The sequence below is a fragment of the Vulpes vulpes genome, chromosome 10 (assembly GCF_048418805.1).
Source record: "Vulpes vulpes isolate BD-2025 chromosome 10, VulVul3, whole genome shotgun sequence".
In the NCBI taxonomy this organism is placed as follows: Eukaryota; Metazoa; Chordata; class Mammalia; order Carnivora; family Canidae; genus Vulpes; species Vulpes vulpes.
The window spans coordinates 71,323,004-71,339,775 of record NC_132789.1 but is presented as its reverse complement, the minus strand read 5'-3'; the positions used below and the strand labels follow the sequence as shown (position 1 = coordinate 71,339,775).

The 16,772-nt window shown below is 37.8% G+C and overlaps 1 protein-coding gene across 1 annotated transcript in view; it reads left to right on the top strand.

Annotated features, from left to right (window-relative positions):
* Nucleotides 1–16,273, top strand: part of UBE2N (ubiquitin conjugating enzyme E2 N) — a 38,630-nt gene extending 22,357 nt beyond the window's left edge. The window contains exons 2-4 of the mRNA XM_072724570.1: nucleotides 11,354–11,600; nucleotides 11,786–11,926; nucleotides 12,574–16,273. Of these exons, the coding sequence (XP_072580671.1) occupies nucleotides 11,354–11,600; nucleotides 11,786–11,926; nucleotides 12,574–12,614 (429 nt within the window). The 3' untranslated portion in view covers nucleotides 12,615–16,273. The remainder of the gene's footprint in view (nucleotides 1–11,353; nucleotides 11,601–11,785; nucleotides 11,927–12,573) is intronic.
* Nucleotides 16,274–16,772: the final 499 nt, after the last annotated feature.

Below are 16,772 nucleotides of genomic sequence, written 5' to 3'. Positions count from 1 at the left end.
GCCTGGGTGGCACAGTTGGTTAAGCACCCAACTCTTGGTTTCAACTCAGGTTGTGATCTTGGGGTCTTGAGATTCAGCCCCATGTCAGGCATGGATGGAGTCTACTTGGGACCTCTCTCCCTCTGCCCTCTCCCCTCTGCTCTATCTCAATTTTTTTTTTTTTTTAAGAAAAGAATTTTAAAAAGGGACCTTCTAGTAGAAGGGAGCATATAACAGTAAGATTTAACCCATTCCAATAATAAAATGTTCAGTCAGGGATCCCTGGGTGGCGCAGCGGTTTGGCGCCTGCCTTTGGCCCAGGGCACGATCCTGGAAACTCGGGATCGAATCCCACGTCAGGCTCCCGGTCCATGGAGCCTGCTTCTCCCTCTGGCTGTGTCTCTGCCTCTCTCTCTCTCTCTCACTGTGTGCCTATCATAAATAAAAAAAAAAAAAAAAAAAAAAAAAAAAAAATGTTCAGTCAATTTAGTGCTAGAGAGAACCTTTGAAATATTTCAAGGGACTAAAATTTAAGGTTAGGGAGGTTAAGTGAGTGTGTATGGTTGTATAACAAATTGATACAGTTAGAATTGGGATTAGAGATGTTTTAGCTCCAAGTTTTTTCCCTGGTAGGTATATCAGGCTATATATTTGAAGTTAGTTCTCTTAACGTGAAATTAATTTCCTCTTTAAAGACTGTTCAACTACATAGAAGTTCTTTGATAAAGGGGTTAGCCAACTTTGATGTTCTCCTTTGACCTCATTTAATCCCAAAGAGATATTTAGCTTCTTAACCTCTTCATCTCCCCAACCCCTAGTCTGTTAACTCTTACTTTTTCTTCACTTTCTTCTTTATCTAGTTTAGCCTTTGTATTTTAAGCAAGCAATGGGGAGGTCAACTTTGGCTAGTTTAAGTGGAAATAGTATTTATTGAGTTATTAGATACCTCACATAATCTTCAGGGGTGCCAAAGACATTAGGCTCTGAATCACATCATGGTGGAGACTAGATGCTGTACTAGAACCTCTTCCTTGGTAGTCTGGAGGTAACTATTGGTATTATCTCCAGAATGGATCTTCTGTATTTTAGCTTTGATGTCATACAGGTTTTGATTTAGCCTAGGTCTCACATACTCAGTAGAAAGTTAGGAAATTTTCTAAGACTAAAGCTTCTGTTGAGGGAGGCATTATTCCCCAACAAGGCTGTCTGCCTGTCAGGTAGTCTAAAGGAATGACGGACATCCACTATGAACCTCATTTTTCTTATGCTGCTAGGCATAATCCTGTGTGACTGTAGATAACTTTTTCTATTTTCTAACAATTACTTCAAACCTTGACATTCTTAAGCTCCAAATTCCAACATTACAGTAAGGAGAGAGAGGGAAGATATGAATGAATGAGGAAATTTTACTACTGCTTAATAGTAGCCAAATGTGTAGACAGATGGCTGAAATTACACATATCAAGGCCTTAAAGTGGATTATCAACTTCACTTAGTTGAAATTTTAAGAAAGAAACCTACAGTCTAGATTAATTCTAACTTAAATGCTGTTTTTTTTAAGTACAAGTTCAGTGGTTTTTGCTAATGCATCACTCATAATTTTAGTTTTCACTATACAGAAACAGGCATTTTAAAAAATTGCCTATTTTCATTCAAGATGAATACAGAAGACCTTTCCTCCCCCACCTACTAAATTATATATTTCCCAGAATCTAAAATATGCAAGTTTTTATTTTTTTTATTTTTTTAATATGCAAGTTTTTAAAAAGCTTTTTGATGAATTTGTTAATGGTAACTGTAAGGACCTTGTAACAGCAGGCAATCTCAATGAAGTGTTACCATAAGCTAGATTCTCTCTCTCTCTCTCTCTCTCTCTTTTTTAAAAGATTTTATTTATTTATTCATGAGAGACAAAGAGAGAGGCAGGGACATAGGCAGAGAGAGAAGCAGGCTTCAAGCAGGGAGCTGGATGTGGGACTTGATCCTGGGCTGAAGGCAGGCGCTCAACCACTGAGCCACTTGGGCGTCCCTAGATTGTCTCTTTATTCAGAGTTCTAAGACATCATTCCTAAGTCACAGAATTCATTAAGACAGAAGGATGAAAAAAAAAGGACGGTTACATTATTCAGATCATCAAAGGAATATTTTTAATTTTTGAGCTAGTGCTAGAGAAAGTCCAGGCAGTGAAGTGTTTATATTGTCTATGAAATCAGAAACCAAGGAGAAAATGGAGATGTTCACTTTCATGAGTCTACTAATTAGAGTGCTGGGTGTTCAAAGGACATTTTTACCATCAAGAATTTCATGAATGTTTTATGATGGAGTATTTTTCATTGTCTTTACTGTGATACCGATATTTAGAAATCTTTCAAAAAACAGGAAAGAGATGGAGATGTGAAGTTATCTTTCCAGAAAACTTTTAAAATGTCTTTAGAATAAACAAGGACATGTGTTCCCAGTCTATTCCTGTTGTTCATGTAATTAGTATCCCTAATCACACCTGTACCTTCCTTAAAACCTTGACATAACAAAACAAAACAAAACAAACCTTGACATACCCCATTCGAAAATGCATCTTTCAAAAACTGGCTTTTACGTGTATTTTATACTCACAGTGAAATAAATTCTTAGGAGACAAAGGTGTACTGTATTTTATTCTTCCTGTGAATTAGTTGATATGACAATGTCATGTACAAAATAAACAATTGTTAGTAAATTCATATTTCAGAGTCAGCATTTCAGAGCATAGTGGTTTCATGTAATATCAGAGATAGACAAAGTAGCTTACCATATAATAGGTAATTCCAGGTCAAAATGGCATATACCAATTTTTCTGTCAAGCACAGCATAGTTTTTTCTACTTCATTTATGTGGCTAAGACTGTATTCTTCTTCAATTGCCAGTCCCAAAGGACGAAAAGAGAAAAAAAGTGATATTGTGGCTTAAATTACCTCTTTAATGAAGCACTTCTTCATGATTATGAAGGACTGAAAATAGACCTTCCTTAACTTCTGTGCTATTTACAGTCCTGCCAAACATTTGAGATGTACTGTTCATATTGTTAATTGTCTTTGTAGATACCATTGAAATTAAGAAATCAGGCTTTGAAGCCAGACTGAGTAGAGTCCAATTACTGGATTTCAGTCTTGGCTCTGCCACTTGCTAGCTTTGGTTATAAGTGGTCACTCTGAGTTTCTCATTTCCCTCATTTGTAAAATGGGTATGAAGATTAAATGAGTTAATAATACATGTAGAGTCCCTGTTTGGCACAGTTATTTTTTGATTTTTTACTGATTCTCTGCATATCTGAGCGCAGTGCTTGATAATTGCAGAGTTCCTGCCCTTATGGAATTTAAAGAGTAGGGTGGGGTGTGGGGTTGGGGGCACAGACTATATAGTACAACCTGATGTGTTTCGTGGAACAGAAGAATTGGGGGGGTGGTAGACAAGGAATTCAGCCTAATGGTTTTCCTTGTTGGTGGCACACTTTGTTATTAGTACAATTTTCAGATTTTTGTCTGTTGTCAGTGATTGGAATAATTTTAAATGCTGTTCCTGGGTGGAAGTTACCCACTAACACAGTTAAGTATAGTAATTCATATCAGCTCTGTGTGGTGCCTAAGCATAGATACATTTATTCTTTGAACAAGCATGTGTTTAGCACTTGATCACTACTATATGCTAGCTGGAGTTTGCATCTTCAAATAGTTATTGTCCTAGCTGTATTAAGAAGAGTGGTGGTAATGCCCAGGAAACTGTGGAAGTATAGGGGAGATGCTTCCAGACTAATTCAGACCTGAGAAACAAGTTGATTGACTATACTTAGCTTTTCAGAAGTCCTTCTGGCTTCCAGGTTTCTTTTTCTTTTCACTGAACTTAATGGAAGTACTGATTTGGTCTTGGGTTGAGAGAAAAAAAAAACAGATTTCTAGCCCAGGTCATTCTACTCCATCTCTTGGGTGTTATTACTCAAAGTGGAATACAGAGTACAGTTGACCCTAAGAAAACACGCCTTTGAACTGCACGGATCCACTTACACATGAGTCCACTTGTACGTGGATTTTTGTTGTTGTTTTTTGATAAATTCAGTACAGTACTATTAAATGTACTTTCTCTCCCTAATGATTTTTTTAACATGTTCTTTTCTTTAACTTACTTTATTGTAAGAATACGGTATATAATACAAATAAAAAATATGTGTTAATTGCCTTATAGGTAAGGCTTCCGGTCAACAGTAGGCTATTAGTAAGTTTTTGGGGAGATCAAAAGTTATGCTTGGATTTTCAACTGTGCAGGGTGTTGGTGCTCCTACCTCCTGTGTTGTTCATGGGTTAGCTGTACTTTCTTGCTACTTGTCAGTCTAACTGGAAATAAAGCGTTTCATTAAAAGGATACCTTGGTCTAAAATCTTAAGATTTATTAGTCCTTTTTTTTTTAAGATTTCATTTATTTATTCATGAGAGATACAGAGAGAGACAGAGCCATAGGCAGAGGGAGAAGCAGGCTCCATGCGGGGAGCCCGACGTGGGACTTGATGCCGGGACTCCAGAATCACGCCCTGAGTCAAAGGCAGAGAGGCTCAACTGCTGAGCCACCCAGGCGTCCCAAGATTTATTAGTCCTTGGTACTGAAGTGTTTGAAACAGCTTCTTCCATTTTCCTTCTTTTCAGATAAGGACATTGTGAGGTTTATGTGTGTGGCAGTAGAGGGAGAAAAAGAAGAAGATGGAGGATATGTCTTGAATTGTTATTCTTATCTGACTTTAGGATAAACACTTTAAAAAAAATTTAGTGAATTAGAGTAAAATAATTTATGAGCCATTTGCAAAGGAAAAGGGGTTGAAATAAGTGATGTCTTTTGTCCACTAGGGGGTAGTGTGGACTGTAAAAAATTAAAATGATTCTTAAAGGACTAACCCTTATTTCTTCATATAGTTGCCTTGTTTTAAGTAATTTCTGTCCATACTATGTTTTTTTTTTTGAAATTGCTACAAATCATTATTTTCAAACATAATCTTGTGACGGGAACAAACAATAGCACCCACATTCCGGTTATTAGTGATTTAGATGTTGTAACATTACTGTTTGTATAGAATTTTTTGAGGGGAAAAAGGTGATACTTCTAAGTTTCTCTACCAGATTTTAATAATCTGTGAACAACAGTATAACAGGATTGTGTTTCACTGTCCTGTATGGTAGCTATTAGCCCCATGTGGCTATTGAGCAGCTGAAGTGTGGCTAGTTTAAATTGAAACATTATAAGTATAAATTACTGGATTTTGAAGATTTGGGATGAAAAAAGATTATGAAATATTAACAATTTCTATATTACATGTTGAAATGATGCTATTTGAATAGATTAAATATTTTAACTATTTACTTTTTAATGTGACTAGCAGAAAATTTAATATATTTGCAGCTCAGGCAGCACTGCTGTAGAGAAACATTCATCACCCATTTTTATCAAATGCTGTACACACCTCTATCTGACCTGATTTTGTAAGGATGTAGTGTAGTGGGGAAATTGAGCACAGTTTTGTCTCTGTTTCTAATCCCAGCCAGAATAAATACAGTCAGTTCTGTTATAATGAGATCTATGTGTTTCTAAAATTCATTGTGTTAACCAGAATTGTGCAGTAAAAATCACATGGCTCATGGATAAAATTTTAGAGACATAACACTCAAAAAACGATAAAATTTTTTTTGAATGCCCACTTACTGTAGATGATGAAGTTGCAGATGCCCTTAAGTAGTTTACAATTGAAAAATTGGCTTTTGCTGTATATCAGTAATCCCCAAAAAGGAGCCTCTGTTTGTTAATATTTTAGAACTGCTTGTAGATGTAGTTAAGAGAGATTGGAGTAGACATGGAGTGAACATCATTGAGGCATCTTTCAGTTTGGTAAGACTGATTGTGATAACAAAATTGATAGTGTTTTCAAGTATGGTCAGATGGCTCTTGGGTGAGATGATCTAAAAGATCCACAGTTAACATTGTTGGTAATACATTGCATTTTTGTGTTTCAGAGAATATATATATATATATATATATATATATATATATTTTGTTGTTGTTGTTGTTGTTGTTTGTTTGTTTTAGAGAAAGTAAGAGGGTGAGAGAGGGCATGGTGAGGAGAGAGTAGCAGAGAGCAGAGGGAGTCTTAAGCAGACTCCATGCTGCGTGGAGCCAGAGGCAGTACTTGGTCTCACAACCTTGAGCTTGCAATCTGAGCTGAAACCAAGAGTCAGGTGCTTAACTGACTGTGCCACCTAGGTGCTGCCAGAGAATATTCTAAATGGGGAAAAACCTAATTGTTGTAGATATATGTTGGAAGTATATATAGAAAGTTACTAACTGGATCAACTTTTCTCATATTCAAATTGCCCCTCTCTCTTTTTCTTAGAAGGGGGGAGGGGCTGAGGGAGAGCCTAGACTCTCAAGCAGACTCCCTGCTGAGTGTGGAGCCCCCGCCTAGACTCTCAAGCAGACTCCCTGCTGAGTGTGGAGCCCCTACCTGGGGCTAGATCTCAGGACCCTGAGCTCATGACATTACTTGAGCCAAAATCAAGACGCTCAACCAACTGAGCCACCCAGGTGCCCCTGCCACTCTGTAAGAATACTGTTTATTATCTAAAATTTTACTGTTCATAATTCAGTCATTGCCTTAAAAATGTATAATAAAACTTAGATTTCTTAATAGTGACCACAAGTTGTTATTGAACTTTAAAGTGGGACAAGACCTAGTTAATGGAATTTAGTCGACAAAGGCTACAGTTTACTGTGGTATAATCCTGGAATTTGCTCTTCAAGTCCCAGTAGATCTATTGAGGAGTAGGTCAATTTGATGTTATTTAATTCCTTTTAAAAGTATTTAAACAAGTAGGATCATAATGCAACAAATGTTTATTCTGTTTTGTTTTTTTTTTAAACAAACTGCTATTTAATCTTAAAGTTTGTTATTGTGCTTTGTTCTTACATTCTTTTTGAGTTGGTTGTATGTGGTTGCTACCTTCTTATGTGATCTTATTTGTTAAGTCTTTCTAGTATCTCTTTTGATCTTCAAAGCAACTCTGCATGAGAGGTAATCTTAATTATGATATAGGTAAGTCAGCTGAGGCTCAGAGCAGTGTAAATTATTTGCTCAAAAGTAATAGCTAAGTTAGCAATGCAGTAGGAATTTGAACCCGTAACTTCTAGACTTGATGAAATCCCACTGTACTTCACTGTTTTTCTACCAGAGGATAATACAAAACTAGAGGGTGTTTCATACTTAACCATGTGTGAGTAGTAGCAGGAAGGATTTTATTTCCTATCCACTTTTGCCTTTTTCGGGGAAAAAAAAATTGACTTCAGCTTCTGTGGATGAGACTTGTTCCATTTGGTTTGGTTTTTATTCATTTTTCCTCCCATGATTTATGCTGTGGGTTTGTTTGGGAAGTCAGTGCCATGTAGTCAAATAATAATGCATCTGTTTATTATATCAAAATCCATGAGAACTTGAGAGCGTATAAAAACTATTTCAAAAGGTTTTCCACACCTAAAAGCTTATTCTAGAATGTGTTCTGATTAGATCTTACAATTGATTAGGCCATGTTATATGTTTAAGATATACAATTTTTAGAAAGACTCTTTTATTTTGAGGGGGAACCGAAGATGAGGAAGGAATGCTAAATCTCTGACAATGTGTTCTAAGAGTGAATTTTGAGGCTATTTTGGGATATGATCTTGGAAGCCCTTCTGGCAGCCTTTTTTTAGTTTTGAATAGAGCTGCTACTACTTTGTGTAACCAGGGAGTGGGGTTTTGGGGTTCCTAGACCCCAGCCTTTTTTCCCCCAGTCTCCCTCCTAATGGATTTCTAAAAATATTAAGACCTGGGGCAAAACAATAGGAGGATGGAGATGAGGAGAGGTCAGAATTCAAGGAATTTTACCATCCAGTTTTTTTCTTATTCCTTTATTATTGTTCATCCTCAATATCTTTATTATCTTTATTTTTTTGCTAAAAGTGAAGGCCGGCCGCTTTTTTTCTAATTCCATGTCGAAGGGCTTCCCACAGTGAGAGGCTTCATTACTGCCTCTTGAGATTTTTTTTTTTTTTAAGACTTTATTTACTTGAAAGAGGGAGAGAGTGAGAGAGCAAGAGAATATGAGGGTGGGGAGAGGGGCAGAGGGAGAGGGCAAAGCAGATTCCCCACTGAGCAGGGAACCCAGTGTGGGGTGTGAACCCTGGACCCTGGGATCATGACCTGAGCTAAAGGCAGATGCTTAAGGGATTGAGCCACCCAGGCACCCCTCCTCTTGATATTTTTAATGCTCTGAAAATGTGTTACTTTGAACCTAAAGAATATTTAGCTGAAAGTAGTTTACAGCATTTCAGTTTCTCATTTGCCCTTGCATTGCCATGATTAAACCAAAGCAAAAAGAAAAAAAACTGGTCTCTAATTAAAGTACTGAAGATATTACTTTAAATGGCTAGGAGTTTAACACAGTTTGGGAAAGGGTTTAATTTTTTATCTGCATCTTATGATTATTTCAGTATAAAACTGGGAAATCTCTTTTAGTATGTGCCCTGTACACTGTAGAATGAAATGGTATAAGGTGTATGTTTTTTTTAAGTGAAGGCAGTGTAAATACAATATTATTATTCATTGTTTTTCATATCTAAAACTTCAGATATAGCAGTGTTCTAAAACTTTGCACATGCCTATTCATAAAAGTATATTATTAATATATAAAATTACACACGGTATTGCCAGTTTCTTTTATGGTATGTTAACTATTCTGGGCTAAAAATAAGTTTATAAATAGAAATTAGGTTATTTCTTCCCATGCCTGAATGGATCCTTTTGTCTTCTTCCTGTGATGTGCACATCCTGCTTTGAATAATACTGCTTTAATGTTAAAGATGCGATTCTGATAGTTTATTCCTTGTTCTTTGTAACATCAAATAGATTCATAATTCAGCAAGTATTTATTGAACATCTGTGGTGCCGGGCAGGGTTCCAAATGCCAAGGATATAGCAGTAAATAAAACAGTCACAAATCTCCTTTTATGGCACTTCCATTCTGAACAAAATAAGTGAGATATGTAATATGTTTGTAGTGCTGTGGAGATAAAGTAGGGGAACAGGAATAGGGACAGTGTGGGATAGGGTGGAATGGGCTTTTATTTCCATTATGGAGGCCTTGTAGAGAAAACACATTTGAGTGAAGATCTTAGGAGTTCTGAGGGGGCAAACCAGATAGAAATTTCAGGGGGAAAAAAGCAAGGGCAAAGCCTTTGAGGGAGGAGTATGCCGGCAGGTTGGAAAATTACAAAGCAGCTAATCTGGCTAGAACAAAGTGCCATGATGGGAGTAGGTTGGGGGAAACATAGCTAAAGATGTGATAAAAGTAGCTAGAGGGGATCATATAAAGCCTTTTCTTGGGGGGCCATTATAAGGACTTTGAAAGGTCCGTGAAACACAAATCCAAGGAGGGAGTAGAGAATGAGGTCAGAAGCAGGAAGAACAAAGTGAGGCTATTGCAGTATGCCAGCTGAGAGCTGATGGCGGCTTGGATGAGAAGTGGAGCCGCAGGGGGTAAGGAGCAGTCCGATAGATTTTGAAATTCAAGCCAACAAAATATGCAGATCAGGTTAGATGTGGTGGGATATGAAGGAAAACATTTGATCAGTTGGAAGGATGGATTTATGGTTAACTGATATGAAGAAGGCTCTGAAGGAAGAACAGGTTGAGGGTGACGAAAATCATGCTAAGTTTGGGATGCTTTTTAGACGCTCAAGGGGAGCTGTTGAACAGGTCATTATGGATAGAAGAGGCATGATCCAGGGGTGAGATCTGTGCTGGGTATGAATTGGGGGAGATGGTCATATACAGGATGCATTTAATATTTAGATTCATTGGACAATATGGGATCACTATGAAGCGTGTAGATAGAGAAACCCTAGGACAGAGCCCGGGCGCACTTCAGTGTTGGGGAGTCAGGGAGGAATCAGCACGGAGGTTGCAGCCAGACAAAGTAGGAAGAGTCAGAAGACAGAAGAGCTTGGGGACAGGAAGTTGGGTGATGTTTTGCAAGGAGGAGGGCAGACCAGCTGGGTAAGATGTTACATTTAGGTCAAATAAGATGAAGATTAAGCATTGACCATTTGATTTAACTGTGTGGGAATCACTGATGACCTCAACAGGCAGGTTAATGGCTATACCCTGATTGGAGAGTTGTGTTCAAGATAGGAGGGGAGGAGAAAAATTGGAGACAAGCAAATATAGGTAACTTTTAAAGAGCAGCAAAGCATTGGAGCTTTTGTTGGTGGAAGGTAGGGGAAGAGTAAGGTCCAGATTATTTTCTGCTCTTATGGGGAGAAATTAAAGCAAGTTAGTAGAGTTTGGGGAAAGATCCAGTGAAGAAGGGGAACTGATGACTCAGGAGAGAAAAGATGCTTGAATAGGTGAGAAGAAGATAAAATCTAGTGTTTTGGAGGAGAGATCAGTCTTAGCCAAGAGTGACAACCATTTCATCCACAGGACGACAGGCAAAGCACATGGGCACACCATTGAAGGTGGGTATACAAGTGCTACAGTGGGAACTTTAAGGAAGTTTCTGTTTTCTTGTGAAATAGAAAACAGAGTCATCAGCCAAAAGTGAAGGTGAGGATAGAGATACTGGAGGTTTGAAGAGAGAAAGGAGAAAGAAAAGGGAACTAATGGTTGGGAAGCAGATAAGGGTCCAGGTTGTATATATTTCTCTAGCCCTGTTTAGGTGCCCAGGCACTTGACCCCCCTACATTCTCTTCTGTTTTTTAGAGGAAAGATTTTCAGTAACTTTTTAGAACTAATTTTACTTTTTAAAAATAATTAAAAGGTTTCATTTTTAAGTAATCGTCACACCCAACACGGAGCTTGAACTCATAACCCCAAGACCAAGAGTTACATGCTCTACTGACTGAGCTAGCTACGTGCCCCTAATTTTATTTTTTAAACATCTTGGTTTTGGTAGTTCCAGATATGTTTTCTTTTTTCTCTTCTCTCTCTCTCTCTCTCTCTCTCTCTCTCTCGTCTCCTCCTTACCACTCTTCTTCACTTCTCTTCTTAGTATAAAATTGGTTTCATTAATCTAATTTTTATTATCAACATATTTTCAGACATTTGTAGCTGCAGTGTATATGTCATCAGTATTCACCTGCAGTTGCATTCAGGTGACTGGGTTTATTTAAGTAGTCTTTTCTTTGAACTTAGAGTTTTATAAAACGAAAACCCTTGGGGAAATTGGAGAAGTTCTGTTAAGTCCAATTCCAAGAAGTGAACTTAATTTTTAGCTTGATGTTTAGCAAAATAACGTATGTTTCATAAATATATTATGTTTTTCTGTTGTAGGAAACCCAGCGTTTGCTGGCAGAACCAGTTCCTGGCATTAAAGCAGAACCAGATGAGAGCAACGCCCGTTATTTTCATGTGGTCATTGCTGGCCCCCAGGATTCCCCCTTTGAGGGAGGGACTTTTAAACTGGAACTATTCCTTCCAGAAGAATACCCGATGGCAGCCCCTAAAGTACGTTTCATGACCAAAATTTATCATCCTAATGTAGACAAGTTGGGAAGAATATGTTTAGATATTTTGAAAGGTAAGTGTTACCTTTATCAATATGTTATTAAGATTTCTCCTTTTTCTCGTAAACATTCCATATTGAGAATCTGAACATTGAAAACTTGCCTTATATAAAGACCACAGAAGTCTGTGGGAATGAAATGCAGTAGTTCTGGGGCTGTTGTTTCATGCTTGATCATTCTGGGCCTGTTGCCTTCATAGATAAGTGGTCCCCAGCACTGCAGATCCGCACAGTTCTGCTGTCGATCCAGGCTTTGTTAAGTGCTCCCAATCCAGATGATCCGTTAGCAAATGATGTAGCGGAGCAGTGGAAGACCAACGAAGCCCAAGCCATAGAAACAGGTATTTAATATCCATTCTCCTTTGCACCACTTCTACTTTTTAAAACAAACATATACTACTTTTTAAAAAACTTCTTTTAGAGTCTTAACAAAAAGCAAAAAATACATTAAGGGGGATAAGTCATCTGCTTCTAGTATGTAGACACCTTTTAACAACAGATGTTTAAGCTTGATCTTAGGGCCTTTGTGACCCCCCAAATTTAAAGGCAACCTATAATTGGGAAGCTTTCAACTCTTGTGTAACCTATACCTGGTTTATCAAATACCATTCATCTAGCAGTACATAAAGATAATGGAAAACTTTTAAACTTTTTTGAGCTGCTTTTGTAATTCATCTGATTGATAAAACTATGTCAGTTTATAGCTAGGGAGTTTGAAATCAGTAAGCTTCTTCCTGTTACAGAGTTTAACAAAATTAATGGAGAGCATATCTAGAAATGGAGGCAAAAGACCACTTTTTCATCCTGAATTTTGTAGAACTTCTGGATTACATTGTAGTGTTTTGCTAATTAGAGATACACAGTCTTTTTGTCTGATTCAGATGATAGAAAATGGCATGAATTTAACATAATACTGCTTTATTTTTATAGAGTTTAGAAAGTAACATTGAACTAAGTAAAATAATTGCATATTTGTTTTTGTCTACAGCTAGAGCATGGACTAGGCTATATGCCATGAATAATATTTAAAATCGATCTGATCATCAAGTGTGCATCACTTCTCCTGTTCTGCCAAGACTTCTTCCTTTTTTGTTTGCATTTAATGGACACAGTCTTAGAAACATTACAGAATAAAAGCCCAGACATCTTCAGTCCTTTGGTGATTAAATGCACATTAGCAAATCTATGTCTTGTCCTGATTCACTGTTGTAAAGCATGAGCAGAGGCTAGAAGTACCATCTGGATTGTTGTGAAACGTTTAAAAGCAGTGGCCCCTCTCTGCTTTTATTCATTTCCCCCATCATGGTTTAAGTATAAAGCACTGTGAATGAAGGTAGTTGTCAGGGTTAGCTGCAGGGGTGTGGGTGTTTTTCTTTATTATTATTTTTGAGGGGGAGAGGTAGTTTTATTTTAATTTTATGGGCTCCTTTCCCCCCCTTTTATGGTGATCTAATTGCATCGGTTAAAAGCAGCTAACCAGTTCTTTAGAATATGCTCTCTAGCCAAGTCTAACTTTATTTAGACGCTGTAGATGGACAAGCTTGATTATTTGAACCAAAATGGGAACATTAAACAAACATTACAGCCCTCACTAATAACATTGTGACTTTGCTGTCAAGTGTAGAATCCTTCCTTCAAGAAAAAGCTTGTGACCATTTTGTATGGCTTGTCTGGAAACTTCTGTAAATCTTATGTTTTAGTAAAATATTTTTTGTTATTCTACTTTGCCTTTGTACAGTTTATTTTACTGTGTTTATTTCATTTTCCCAATGTGACAATCGTATTTAAAAATTAAAACTGATGGAACATTCTGTTTTGGTCTTCACCATCTGACATGTTGAATGGCAAGAGGTGGATTTTGCCAGTTTCTTTTCACTGATGCAAACTTGTGTTAGGATATCACTGAATGGAGTATTTATAAGCAGGCCCTGAGCATGCATAAAGCATTGGTATCTGCTATTTTTTTTACCTCCTAAAAATTTGAATAAATACGTTTGCGTTGTCTGATTAGTTAGATGATCATTGGTGTCTTGCCATGATGTTTGAAACTTACTGTACAGGGGAGTCACAGCAAAGCAGCAGTTGTGACCGACTTTGTATGGGACTTACATGTTGTGCCACATTTGTTTGTATCTGGCATTTGGGATATGACCTTTTTCTTAGTTCTTGTCTGAAAACTTCATGTGTAACCACTGGTGCATGCTCTTAGGAAACACCAATGTGATAATCATTCAAGGTTTGCTGAGGCATTTCTGAGTCTTCCTTATAGACCTGAGGGGCAAGATCTCAAGCAACCAGTTTGCATAAGTGTCATCTGAAAGGTTTCTTCTTCCTTTGAGAGCATCAAATCCTCAGTTAGTGATTCTTTTTCATCCTTCAGTATTTGCTAGGGGAGCTCCTATTATTTGATAGTAATTTTTTCTGCATTGAGAGTTGCTCTCCTCAAAAAACTGTTCTTTCCTCACCTTCTCCATATCGAATTCCTGGTCCTTGTCATTTGTAAGTCATCAGTGTAGCCAGTCATAAGGATGTACATTACATGTTAACCTGTGGATTGGAAGTTTTGTCTCTTGCAGTTTAAGGTAATGGATATTGGTAGCCCATCGGAATTTACCCCACTCTTGATTCTCATAACTTCTGGAGTTCCTTCAGAATGTGGTATATTATTTTATTGTGCTCCTATGTAAGATGAAGAATTACCTATTAAATCACATTTTCAATATATGAAAGTTTTTGATGACTGGTAACTGGTATCCTTCAAATAAATGCATTGCTTGGAAACAAATGTTAGTTTAATTCAGAATAAAATTGTTCATCACCTTAATGTTGTAAATTTAAAGCTCTTAAGAGCAGTTGTCATTTATAACAATTCTTGTGCTGTAGAGGGTGTCTTGTAACCAAGGGAACTGAGTTGCATTCTGGGGCCCAAATGAACGCTCAAGCAGTTCAGTAGAGATCAGCTTTATTCAGTGCAGGTGGCACTACCTGTGATGATCATTTAGTATTCTAAGTCCTAAAATTCCAGATTTAAATCCACTGTACCACAAAAATGTCTAGAATAAGACTTTGATGTCTACTGAATTTGAGTTCTAGAAGTACTAAAACGGAATAACTCACTGTTTTTGTTTCAAATACGTGAATTCCTGATTTTATGGCATCCTGTTTTTTCCTTTCTAAGTTTAAGAGTCCCCATTGTTTTGATAAGACTCTTTCTCAACCCATCGGTTGGTGGGCCAGTTTGTTGACTGAACTTGCTTAGGGGTAAAGGGGCTCTAGGAGAGTCCAGGGTAATTTCAAAAACTGGCAGTGATCTTTGGCTTTTGGGCCCATTTTCCTTGGTCCACACAGTGTGATTTGGTTAAAATATTTTGTATTCAGTGCCAACATTTTTAAAAATCAGGAGATTCACTTGAAAATGTTACAGAATTCTGGTAACTTAAATCATCTGAAGACCTGGCAACTGCAGATGTGACCAGCCTTAGTGCATAGCACCTTCTGGGAGGAGCTGGGTCGCAGGGCCTGAATAAGAGCTTGTCACCCTCTCCTCGTTCAAGGACTCTCCAGGTGGCTTGAGTCCCCTTCCAGCCCACATGCTCCTTTATGTAGTCCTTTTCCCTTATCAGCTTTTAATTTTATAACCCCTAAGCTTAGGAAACAATTTGACAAATGAAAGTATTCTATGTACCCAACACTGTACCACTTGGGGATGACCAGGTGAGTGAGATTAGCCTTTCCTGTGGACCTTCTAGCGGGGGAGGGGCATGGACAAACTGCAGTTGCAGCTCTGTCATGGAGAAGGGAAGGAAGTATTTGGGAATGGCTGCTTTTCTGGATTCAAGCCTGATGAACACCTCTGAGCAGGAGGAACAGCAGGTGCAAAAAAGTCCTGGGAGAGAGGAAAAGAATCTGAATGTGTAAGTGGCTTCTTGAAAATGTGTTCATCCCATTAGCTTTTCTGAAATCCTGAGGCACTGACAGGAGCTTTATGTTGTTCATTTGATTTTCTGTTTTGTTGTAGTCTACTTTGTTTTGATTTGTTCCCACAGTATTTTCTCTTGGTCCTGCCTAATAAGATCTTAGATCTGAAATGTGTAGAACTTAAACCCTGCTCTAGACCAAGAATATACTTTAATACAAAATTTCAGAAGCATTTGAAAATGAGCTTAAATACAAATCGATATGTAAACAAGCCACAAGGTGCTATGGTTTAGCACCGTTCAAGGAGAGTACGGGAGGAAATCTAGTATCCTGCAAGACACCATAAACACAGTGTTAGCGAGATGTAACTAGCGGTGTCGTAGGAATGATAGAAATTGGCTTTATTTTTCTATTTGATGGTTCAGGAATCTTTTTTGGCTATTCTAGCCATATCAGTTTTTGTTAGTTGTTGTAGCAAAGGTTTTAACAAAGTAGCCTAATTTGGAAAAGCTGGCCCCCTGCCCCCCCAAAAATGCCATGATTATAGGGCAGCTAATTCATCAGTAGATTTAAGAAAAGTGTAATATCTCATTGGAATAATGTATTTTTGGGCTGGGGGTAACATTTAGCTGTTTAGCATGCTGCTTAGTTTAAGGAATTATTTCAGGGGTTTATTTTTTAAATGATTTAATGATCACAAAAGCAAAACATGTTGAATGTAATAACTTGAAAGAAATACAAAGAAATAAAAATCTGTAATCTTCCACCCAGCTTGGTGATATTTTGTTTCCTTAACTGTATGCCCCTGTGTTAATTTCCATTTCTCACTGATGTTGGAAATTGGGAGGATTGTTCCAGGAGTTAGCTTTGCTACAGCTTTGTTACAAATTGGGTAAGTTCCCATTGGCTACAAAACTAGGAGTTCGGCAACAGTTTTTCCTGTTAAGTGCAGCATTCCACATGAAGAGTTCCGGTTCCTGTCCTCTCTCCCCTGTTACATCTTTGCCATCCTTCAGCAGGTCTCATTTCATCTGTGCCTGTTGTGGCATTTCAGGTGTGTGAATGTAGACTTGCTACACAGCCAAGCAACCCTCTACTGACTTGGCAGAGTAATAATTGACTATTTTGACCTTGCTTATTGTCTTGCAGCAGAGCAACAATTGAAAGCTCTTTTTAAAGATTTTTATTTATCTGAGAAAGAGAACAAGCAGGCGTAGGAGCAGATGAAGAGGGAGAACCAGACCCCCTGCTGAGCAAGGAGCCCAATGC